This window comes from Anas acuta, chromosome Z (genome assembly GCF_963932015.1).
Source record: "Anas acuta chromosome Z, bAnaAcu1.1, whole genome shotgun sequence".
Taxonomy (NCBI): domain Eukaryota; kingdom Metazoa; phylum Chordata; class Aves; order Anseriformes; family Anatidae; genus Anas; species Anas acuta.
Window position 1 is genome coordinate 60,869,979 of NC_089017.1, and position 12,429 is coordinate 60,882,407.

At 36.8% G+C, this 12,429-nt stretch overlaps 1 protein-coding gene across 10 annotated transcripts in view; it reads right to left on the reverse strand.

The window, feature by feature from the left end:
- The window catches only part of DMXL1 (Dmx like 1), a 91,815-nt gene that overhangs the window by 73,896 nt on the left and 5,490 nt on the right, over window positions 1-12,429 (reverse strand). For all 10 annotated transcript variants that reach the window (XM_068665924.1, XM_068665927.1, XM_068665922.1 and 7 more), the window contains exons 2-3: window positions 7,009-7,134; window positions 1,391-1,468 (exon numbers count right to left, since the gene is read on the reverse strand). In XM_068665924.1, coding sequence (XP_068522025.1) covers window positions 1,391-1,468; window positions 7,009-7,134 — 204 coding nt within the window. The remainder of the gene's footprint in view (window positions 1-1,390; window positions 1,469-7,008; window positions 7,135-12,429) is intronic.

Genomic DNA, 12,429 nt, shown 5'->3' on the forward strand with positions numbered 1-12,429 from the left:
ACCCCCCACTACAAAAATATCAAATCAATGTATATGAGAGCTAAAATACAACCACTTAATTCCACCACTAGATCTTCTAGATATGGTGGAAAACAGTTAAAATGCATTTGTAGATAAGGATATGAAGCAAGTATTTCTGAAGCTGACTTTTTTTTTTAAATCCTGAATACACTAACAAATTGAAAAGACAGACAACATTATTAAAACTTAATTACCCTTTAAATTATTGCAGAGAAGTTAACTGCAAGAATGATGTAACTAAATATTTTTTGAGATGTGAATATTTGATATATTTGAAAGAAAATCATTAGCGGAAGAGCACTTCCTCTATTGCTTACTGGTACTACAGTAATTTTCAAGTTTCAAGACATAGGTATTGTTAATGGTACAGAAAAACATATTTAGAGTGGATTCAATGGCCCACTGATCAAACAGAAAGCAATGTATCTAAAAACTTCATGTGAACATACGAAGTCCCATTTTACCATGATTTTATTCCACTTCTTTCCAGTGGTATAAAACATAACCTGTATATTCAATACCTGCTATTTAGTAAGTATATCAAAAACACTGTTTTACAGATACAGCAGGAACCATATGACTGAGCTGCTTAGCATGAAGGGAACCAATTACATAGCTGTGCAAAAAATTTGTTAATGCAAACGGAGAGACCAAACCCTGTGAGAAGGGTAGAGAGCTCCTCAAGCAATCATTGCTCATATTGTGAAACTGACATTGATTGGACCCTAGTACTTCAAGTATAATGGTAATCCTTTCCATGTAAGATGCATGGATAAATAACTTGTTCTAAAACACCTTACTTGGCAGAAATTAATATTCAGACCGCTGATTCACTAAAACATTGTCACCAGCTGCAAGCCATGCTATCGAGAGACTAGAGTTTTATTCACCACTGTAACTCTTACATATAAGCATTCAGTTAGATGTTCTACAGGAGTCCTAATAGGCTTTTTGAAAATATTACACGTTTGAAGAAGTGTACGCAGTTCTATATAATGAGGTTAAAATAGAAACTGTAAAACATAGCAGGACATAAAGGCTACATAAGATGGTTGGAAAGGAATTCCTAAGGTAATGGCTATATTCTCTGGAATACACGTTTGGTTCTGGAATTTTTTGAATATAAATTTTAGAACTAGAAAAAAATAATCAGTAAGATGAAGCATTACAGGGAAACATATTTTTAAAGAACTATTTCAAATAACTTCTCTGCCCTCCTCCTACCATTTCCACTTCCCAATGACCATCCTATATCTCAATTTCATTCCAGCATTCAATGAAGACATTAAAGACATACTCAATTTTAAAATAAACCAGAGTTAAGCTTTACAACTGAGTAAATGAAATTAAGGAGCAACGAACTACTTACATTATGATGACTGCTGTTCTGCTTCAAAAGGCTAACTGGCTCAAAGATACAAATCACATTTCCATACGAAGCTGCAATCTAAAGCAAATTATATGTACATAAACACATGCATAAGGAACAAAGGTATAGAACAAGCAAGAATGAAATGGGGTTTGGTGATTCTACTGTTAACTTTCCTTTTAGGAAAAAAATGAAGCTCATATCCATATTAACTTTTGATAGCAGAAGAAAAATTACAACCAGCAAAATAACAAAGCAAGTGATGACAATAACAAAAGTACAATCCTTTAGTTACTCATTAGGCCCAATGAACTGTTAAGAGTATAAGTGGACACATGGATTTTTGTTTTCTTAGATCAGATTTATAACCAATATGTCTTCCATAAATAATTAGGTAAATACTAATTAGGACACTAAAGGAATCTGCTGAGTTCACATTCTAAGAAATGAAAACAAATCCAATTCAGAGCACTTTTGTCAACCTCCCCAGCAAGACAATACGTTACCCCATGAAACATTAATTCAGAAAACTTGAGCTACCCGAGCCAAACATCCAATGTGGAGATCACAAAATCAGAAGACCTACTAAATGCTAGCACTAAATATTTCAAGTATCTGGTTTTAAGTTGTAGCACAGTCAGCATTCATTGGTATTTCAAATTCTTATTTCATCAGTGGCATCAGCTAACCCAAATGTGCATTAAGGCAAAATTAGGACTAATTTATCTCAAGACATCTATGTAAAAGCAAGTTTGAAAGACCTTGTAAGAAGGGACAAAACATGACACATGCATGTATGTGCTTGTCTCTAAACTGGAGAGAGATGAATTTGAGCACTGAACTATATGGTGGATAAAGAGTTGGATGGATGGCCACAGCCAGAGAGCTGAGGTCAACAATTCAATGTCCAGGTGGAAATCATCTCCCTTGGGGGTCCATATCAGCGCCTGAAGGTGGTCTTTAAGGTCCCTTCCAATCCAAACCAAACCACCCAATGATCCTAACATGAAAGGCTTCATGCAGATAGTCCCAAGGCAATATTGGCTAGAAGTATAGGGATTTACAGAAATTATAAGTTTGCACAGGTCATGCCAATAACCAACACCCTAAATTCTAAAGTAATGCTTGACATTAAGAGGAGCAAGGTGTCACTGTTTTAGCTGGGATAGAATAAATTTTCTTAATACAGAGTTCTGTGATGCTGTGTTTGGTATTTTTGATGAAAATAGTGATGATAGCACACCAACATTTCAGTTGTTGTGGAGCAGTGCTCACACGGGGCGAAGGCCTTTTCACCTTCTAGTGCTCCCCCACCAGCAAGGAGGCTGGGGGTGCACCAGGAACTGGGAAGGGACACAGCCAGGACAGCTGGCCCAAATGGACCACAGGGATGTCCCGTGCCACGTGGTGTCATGGTCAGCAATAAAACTGGCGTAAAGAAGGAGGAAAGGGGGAGGGACATTGGGAGCGATACCGTTTGTCTACCCAAGGAACTGCTACGTGTGGTGGGCCCTGCTCTCTGGGAGTGGCTGAAAACCCATAAGTTCTCCCACTTTTACCTTTCTGATTCTCTCACCCATCCCACCCGGAGAGAGTGAGCGAGTGGCTGCTACTCATCTGCCTGCCAGGTTAAACTCAAAGCTCAAGATAATGCTAGTATCTACAGTTCTGATATTCTGCAATAGTCATTTTCTTATTTCTGTGAAGCTCTTGCTCAGAAAGTATTGTTTTTTAAAGCAACGTTAAGTCAGAGTCACTTTATAGAACACGTTTTGATTTCAGTATCAGCCACAAATGTTTTAAGGAAGAAAGTACTGAACAATTGTACATGGTTTCCAAAGAAACCTTCTGCATTAAAAAGAACAGATAGTTAAACCTCCGTCAAGCTAACAACCTAAACAGCAGCCTGACCCAGAAATGCCAACAATAATTTTGCCACAGTTACAAAACAGCTAAACAAACCTTTTCCTTCCATCTCAGGCTAATATCTGCCCTCTCTAAACCTCTTCAAGTACCTCAGTTACTCTTTTATTCCAGTAATTCCATTCCACACACCAACAGCAGCACGTCTACATAGAATCATGTTGATTTTCCTCTTCCTTTTTTTTTTTTTTTCAACCAAACGTGGACAGATCTTCTGCCTATTTATTTTTTTTAAGACAAACTTAATATTAGCATGCCAAAACACTACACAAGGAAGTGTCCAGAGCAACTGTTACCGCATGGAAGTTCCATAGGCTTCCATAGCATTACAGACACTCTCATTAGTCCTCATTCTGTCACTGAAAAGAATAATGCACATTTAAATGTTGACTAACTTCCCAAATTACCACAACAATTGCCCAGAAAAATTCTTGTGTTGCAAGGCCCTTGTATTGACTATGTGTGGAGATGCCTTACTGGGTTGTAAGACAGAGGTTACCACTATTGGTGTGCTACCATCAAGGAGTAAAACATCAGCCTTTGGAACAAGAACTTCCTTCACTCTCATTATTTTGTCCGAACTACTACTGGTCTCATTTTATGAAATTTTACTGTAATCTTATATATATCAGTTTATAATATATTAACGAAATATATAATTGCTATATTATATATTAATATTATTAATAATTGTTGTATTAATAATCAAATACTTTCTGGATACACTTATGTTTTTCCCCATTAGTCCCCCATATTAAATAGAATGACTCAACAATTTTCCCATTCATGAGAAGGTCTTACTAAACTACATTATCATTCACTACCAATCAACATAAAATAAAACAGTTACTTTGAAAAGAATCCAGCCTGCCTAAAAAAGTTCAGCTCATTTAATTATAACGCCTGAATTCATAACTCAACTTGCAAATTCAAAATAATTAGTAGCCCTACTGATAAAAAAAAGTCGTATTTAATGAACTGTTCTTACTTACAGAACCAATTTTCTACAAATAACCTATCAGCATGTAAATTAAATGAAAATTTTAATTACTACCTACAACTTTCTTCATTAGTAAAATATTGTGTTCCATAAATAAAACACATCATATATATTGTAACAGTGTTGTCACCAGCCACGACACTTAAAAACAACTTTGATTAAACATTTCGATTTATCTAAAGCTAGTGCCATCTTCTTGTACACTGTCATGTATTTCTACTAGCCATTCAGTCAGAAAAACTAAATTTTTGTCACATTTAAATCAAAAGTTTTGGTCTTAATTTCCATGTTAATTAGGAGAAGCAGCAAGAGGCTTGCAGCTTATGCTGTGTGGGAGATGGTCAAGTATAATACTCACTTCGAAATAAATCTTTCATTACCATGTTGCATACAACCAGAGGCAAGAGATTCAGTAGCCTACAATTACATTGTCCTCTTTGTAGAAGTAATTAGTCCTTGTAAATCTATGTTAGATTTATTTATTTAACATATATAGAAACAAACACTTGTAAATATAAACAGATACATGCATACCCTCTTGGAACGATTAAAAACTCTCATACAACTTATCTCATTCTTTGAGACAGAGTTAAGTTTCTCCCCAAAACTAAGGAAGTGAGAAGATGGTGGCCTACCATTCAAAGCCAAGGTAGGGGTTGATCAAGCATGAACCCCCAAGCTGTTGCTACTTTGAAGTAGTTTCACAAGGCATTAGCTTCCCAATAAACTAGAACTGGATTTAGAGGGCAAGCACAAACAAAAATTTAAACTTATTACTTTCATAACCAGTAAACAACCCTTTTACAAATGATGGGAAATCCTTCAAACAGAAGTAAAGGCCAGATATTTGTAGAAGATACTTCATAGCAGCTCTCCGTAAGTTAAAAAATTAAAAAGGTACATAATTCATACACTACAAATTATTAACAGATGTCTTGAAAGGTTCAAAATTACAGACAAATTAAGCTGCATTACTTGCATTCCATTTCTTCCTATTGATCTTAAAAAACAATCTGGAGGTTAACTGAAGACAAATTGTCAATACTGATGAAGATTCTGTAAGATATACCATCTTTGCAGCAGCAAGCTGGAAATACACTGACCTATCTAGTCAACAGATTCCTAGTTACTCGCTACTTATTCACACAGGTTATTTGCGCAACTGAAAGTTGTTTCAATGCCACGCAGATACGTCAGACTAATCACTAGCAGCAAACTATGCTAATTTGCAGAATCAAGGTGACCATGTAGGTCTATTTAAAAACTTGATAAAATCCCCAAACTTAGGAAGTTCAAAAGTTTGATATATATATATATAAATTTTATATAAAATTTTTTATATAAATAAAATTTATATATATAAGATATATATAGATATCTTTGTAGATATCTTTATAGATATAATAATATATATAATATATATATATTATATATTATATATATATTATATATATATATAATAATAATATAATATAATAATATATCTTTATAGATATATTTGTGTGTGTATATATAAATCTACAAATCAAGGGCAGTTTGTCATCTGAAGTTCAGAACTGCTCTCAGGAAGTCAAGATGACCTTCCAAAATTGCAGAAAAATATTATAAACTTGTGTGTTAAGTGATCCACACATGTATTTCACCATCCATTAATATACATCCAGTGAATTCAAACAAAAAAAACTTTCTAGTTAACAGCCAGGGGAGAAACAAACGTTCTTTACAGCTTTGAGCTATCAGAGATGGAAAAGAGAACACTTCTACATTTTCAATAATACTCCTTCACTACTGTTGCAAGAGTTCATCACTCAAACATTAAAATGCAGGAACTAAGAGTAGCTGTGGATCCTCTAGACTGTCATTCATAGACTTCACATGTAAACAGAACAGTTTCTATGCAGAGATCTTATCTCAAGACTGACACCATAATCTAACCAAAGTGCTCATCAATTTACAAGGCTTGTAGTGATACGCAGAATGATAATGTTACCACCCCTCTAAAGCTTAAAGAAATGAAAGAAGAAAAAAAAAGAAACCTCTTCCATAAGCCAACTTTTATTCATAGCTCCTACTTCATCGGTAAAGAGCTTAACAACACTATGACATCCCAACAGACAGAGCTACTTTGTTCATTTTTTTTTTTCAGTTAAGAAAGGTGTCTATAAGAATAATTTTAAACCTGTCTAAAATAACAATTTACCTACCTACACGAGAAGACGATGAGAACTCAAAAAAGGAAAATCTAGAATACTCTATCCAAAAGCAATTTTAAGCCTTTATGAATTACTTGAAAGGAACATTATTTTTCTAGAGATATGACCTGAAAGTGAATTTTATGGAAGAACTCATCTGCTGCCAGTCACCAGCATATCAAAGGATGACAATGACATACTCAGCAGTGTGAATATAGAGTGAATAAGTTAACTTTGATCCCACCTTTCTCATCTTTTGGTCAAATTATTGTTATCTCCTCTATGCAACTTCCTGTGCAGCTCTACATATCTTCTACAATCTCATAACCATGCTTACTATTTCACATTTCCTATACTGCTTACCATAAAGAAAGAGATGAAGCAATCAGCCATTTTACTATTCACTTTTGTGAACATTCACCTTAGCTTGCAAGCATCCATACCCCAGAGAAAGCACTTAACATGACACTGTTAGAACATGCTCATAATGAACACCTACGTACCTTTCCCTGCTGCATCGAACAGTCCACACACCCCACTTGGATGTTTCCATGTTTTGCTCCAGGGATTATCTGTAACCTTTCGAAGTCAGTCCCTAATACAACAATATCACATCCTGATGCATATGCCTAAAAAAAGAAAAGAAACCAGAAGAATTAAACAAAGCTGTAACTACTTATAGCATCAGTTTATCAGTGAAGAACGAAACGACATAGTGAGTGCATTTTATCCATGTAGAGCAACGCAGAGAAAAGTAGAAAGACAGTTGCAGAGATCAAACAGACGTCTACAATTTCAATCAAGCAACAGAAATGGCAGATTACACTCTCTCCATACTTAAAAGCACACCACAACACTTTTGTAACAAGGAAACAGTGGTTTAAAATTGAAGAGGCAAAATGGATGGACTTAAAAAAAAAAACACAAACTATGAGAAAAGAAAAAACACGAAAAACAATGTTCATGCAAAGCAGTATAAAGAAATTATATTTCCTAGACTCGAAAAAGAGACATCTAAAAAATTTTCAAAAAGGGGGAAGAGAGGTGAGAAGCTAAAATGCTGTTAGCCCTTTAGGAAAATATAAAATTCAAAAGGAAAACAACGAGGCTTGGCTATAGAAAAGCTAAAGTTTCAGACTAACAAATTTTGTGTTACTTGCATGCCCTGGATTCATTTTATCTTAAATTTATGTTGTCACTAAGTAACCTAACACCTTTATAGAGCCACCCGTTGAGTATTACAATGTCTGAATGAAATAGAAATTCTTATATTTAGGTCAATTATATTAGAAACTAGGCACTGATTAAAATGTCATGAAATATTAATGGTTTGGAACGTCTGGAAACAATAGTAGGCAGCATCATCCAATAAACATACAAAATACATCAAGTACCAAAGTCTAAAAACAAGGAATGCACAAACAACAAAAAAATTAAGAGCCAGTAAGCTAGTATCAAAATTATCAGCACCAACAACTGCATTCTGTCAAAAGACTGTGAAAACAGAGAGATAAACAACAAAAAGGACTGTGAAAACAAGCTGCTGCCCAGGAAGATTCAGTATCGTAAGTACTTCCGTAAGTAGATGGAAGACTGCAACCAATTCCCCTAATTTCTAGTATATTTACTTTAAAAAAATAAATAATAATACTCTTGACTTGAAAAAGGCAGAGAAGCGGAATGCTAGATTTGCAATTTTTAAATCCGATGCTTATGCTTTCACATGTTTCGGGTCAAGGAGTAATTCTCGTCTAACCTGTCCTAGACTATTGTACCATTGCATATATTAAAATGAAAAAATAAAACAAAAATGAAGATTTCAGTGCAAAGCTAATTTCCTCTGCAACATGTTTAGTCTATTTTACAAAACCATCTTGCCCAGAAAACCAATGACCATTCTCTGCCAATATTCAGTCATTATTTTTCAACCTTCAGACTATCACCCACCTTTAAAATAACGTGAATGTTGAAAGTGCTGTCTAGAATTCTTCTGTAGACTGAATACCTTTACTTATGATCATTTACTATCATCTTTGTGCCCCTTCCTGTCCTGTCTCCTCCTTACCTTCATGGAGTTTCAAGAAGTGCAGTTCCTCCGCCAAAAGTGGATCATTTATTACAAATGGGCAAACTGAACTGCAGGCGCTGATTTAAAACTTATTCCAAAAGAGATTGAGTTCTATTTTCTGTTCAAATTTTAAAGCGATTATTTTGACATCGTAGTAACATGTTGAATTTTTGATCTGTTTCTCACTGAACATTTTTCTGAAGTCGAAAACCATCTCATCTGGTGACTCAATAATTAAATCCTTAGTCCACTAAGCAAAGTTTATTCCAAAGTACAAAATATATATCTTTTCCCAAAGCCATTTTGTTGAACTTACTGTTTTGCATGATGGCAATTTTAATAAACAAAATGCTCCACTTTAAAGAGATAACACAACCTTATTAGAAATGTTTTTAAACAAATGAAGTGTCAAAGACTGCATAAAGTCCTCTGCCTCTTTCTTCTGTATGCCCCTCTAGTCCTCAACAACACGTTGTAAATTTAATAGATTTATCCACATCTGCTTCCCTCCATTTCTACATTCAGACAAGCCTGAGATCATGTGGAGTCACAACACTGCCATATTTCCAACAGAGGGAGTGAGAAGCAGCATAAATACTAATACAAAGTACCAGCACCAATCCCAAAGTTGGAAAACTAACCATTTTAACTGGATCAAGAACACTATCAGTCTTAACGTATTTATAAACGAATTTTGAATACACCTGGATTTTGCACTGGAAGAACTCTGAAGTAACTATCACACCCCAGTGTTTTTAGGAACTTGCTTATTCATCCATGTATTAGACATGAGGACCTAAAACAGTACCAGAACGCAGTACTGCTACTCTGTGCTTTGCTGGACAGTAGCAGCTCAAAGAGGTATGCAAACACCCTATACTCTTGCCGTTTCCCACAAACACCCCATTTATAAACATAAAATCTTGCTCAAGAGCTATACATCCTCTTCCCTTTAGCTACATTTAAACAATGATATTACTTGACGATTAATATTCATTTCTTGCCTAACTTCATAAGCAGTGTGTTTAAAAAGAGAGCATCAAATCAGAGATGGTATTTCTGACAGAAAGTTTGGGAACATCATCTCATTCCACCAGCTCTCAATTCCAATAAATAACTATAAATGTACTCATAAGAATCCAGACAAGGGTTGGGGTAAAAGGAGTGTCTTTTTATGATCTTCAATCTCTTAAGAAAAACGTTCATACTATCTTTGCATTCTGATAATTCTCCACATTACCTGAACAACAACAACCAAATTGACATCCAGGAAAAATAAATCACTTCTGACATCAGTCTTAGACAGATCAGATCATACTTGTTCACACTGACTTTCCAACCTTCAATAAGCTAGAGTACCAGCTCTTAAGCTTGCGGAGCAGATCTGTCCCCAGCAAAGTAAGAAAAGGGAAAAAAAAAAAAAAAAGCAAACATTTTCAAATAAATTCCTAATATAACTATAGACAAGCAGAAGGAAGCTGACTTAGGAGGTGACATTTGATGTTTCTTTGATAGAATCATAGAATGATTAAGGTTGGAAAAGACCTCTGAGATAATCTGGTCCCTACCACCAAGGTCACCCACTAAACCATGTCCCCAAGCACCACGTCCAACCTTTCCTTGAACACCCCCAGGGACGATGACTCCACCATCTCTTATTTCAATGCCTGATGGCTCTTTCTGAGAAGAAATGTCTCCTAATTTCCGATCTGAACCTCCCCTGGCACAACTTGAGGCCATTCCCTCTGGTCCTATCACAGGTTACCTGTGAGCAGAGGTTGACCCCCAGCTCCCCATGCCTTCCTTTCAGGTAGCTGCAGAGAGCAGTAAGGTCTCCCCTGAGCCTCCTCTTCTCCAGAATAAACAACCCAGGTCCCCTCAGCCATTCAGGTGAGCAACAACCAACACCCCCAGATCCTTTTCCTCTGCACAGCTTTCCAGCCACTCTGCCCCAAGCCTGTAGCACTGCATGGGGTTGTTGTGACCAAAATACAGGCTCCAGCACTTAGCCATGTTGAACCTCATCCCACTGGGCTCTGCCCATCGACCCAACCCACAGGAGAAATGTTCACCTGCAGGAGAAATTTAATTTCAAAGACAAAAGGGAAAGGACACAGAAGGCAAGCAAGTTATATATTCAACAAACGAATAAATAAAAACCAGTCAGAACAGATAATAATTAAGCTTTCTGGCAAATACAATTTGCATTCTCTTCTACTATTTCCTATCATTCCAGTCCCATTACACCTCATACTGACCAGACACCTCAGGAGAGAAGGTTGAGTGCTTCCCCTAGCCCAACTTGTCCTTTGCTGTCCCTCATGTAATTCTTTATTTAAACGGTCCCTGTGAAGAGAAGCCACATCCTCATACATGTTCAGCGGAACCCAGGTGCCACTTCTGAATGCAGTTTCTAAGCAGTAATATCCTTAAAAAGACACTTTTCTAGAACAAAAGCACAAAACTAACTACTGGACTTTTTTTTTTTTCCTCAGCTCAGAAAATAGCATGAGGTATAGAACCAGTTAGGTTGGAAAAGACCTCCAAGATCACCAAGTCCAACCTGCCAAGTCTACCACTAATCCGTGTCCCTAAGCACCACATCTACATGTTTTTCAAATACCTCCAGGGATGGTGACTCAACCACTTCCCTGGGCAGCCTGTTCCAATGCCTTACAACCCGTTCAATGAAGAAATTTTTCCTAATATCCAACTAAACCTCCCCTGCGCAAGCTGAGGCCATTTCCTCTTGTTCTGTTCCCTGCTGCTTGGGAGAAGAGACTGACCTCATCCTGGTACAATCTCCTTTCAGGCAGTTGTAGAGTTCACTAAGCCTCCTCTTCTCCAAGCTAAACAGCAGCAGCCCCCTCAGCCACTACTCGTGAGACTTGTTCTATAGACCCTTCACCAGCTTCATTGCCTTTCTCTGAACTCTCCAGCACCTTGATGAAGATGCTGAAAAGAATTGGCCCCAGTACTGAGCCCTGGGGGACACCACTAGTGAAGAACCTCCAGCTGGATTTGACTCCGTTCACCAGAACTCTCTGGGCCCAGCCACACAGTTTTTTAACACAACAAAGCGTACACACATTCAATCCATGACCAGCCAGTTTTTCCAGAAGAATGTTGTGGTAAACAGGGCCAAAAGCTTTTCTAAAGCCTAGGCAGACCACATCCACCGCTTTTCCCTCATCTATTAAGTGTGTCACTTTGTCATAGAAGGAGATCAGGTTCATCAAGCAGGACCTGCCCTTCATAAACCCATGCTGACTGAGCCTGATCACCTAGTTGCCCTGTAGGTGTTGCATGATTGCACTCACGATGATCTGCTCCATGAGCTTCCCCAGCACCAGAGTCACACTGACAGGCCTGCAGCACAGTATAATGGAAGTCAGTACTCAGCAGTAATGGGTACTTTCTCTACCCCAACTGTCTCAGACACAACAAAAATGAATTCTGTCGACTAGTCAACTTTTATCTACTTAATAGTTCACGTCACTCATTTTTGTTTTGACAGGTGCTGAGATTTTTTTTATTATTAATGTTTCTATAAGCTACAGAAGCTAAGAAGAAAAGCATGCAAGTGCTCTGTTTGCTGTAGGACAAAAAGCAACTCCAGAGTATAAGCCTGTCATACCTCTTATCTTGACTATGTCACCATGTTCTCTATTAGCTTTTTTTTTTTTTTAACTATTTATTTTTATTGGATGCAAGGAAGGGAGGAGACAGGCAGGGGCTGGAAAATGCTGCCATACTGTTAAACTAATAGAGAATCCCTAGATAAATTCCTAAATATTTTTTCAAAAGTCAAGAGTCTCTTAAGTCTGATTTCATTAAACAAAAGAAGCCTTTCACC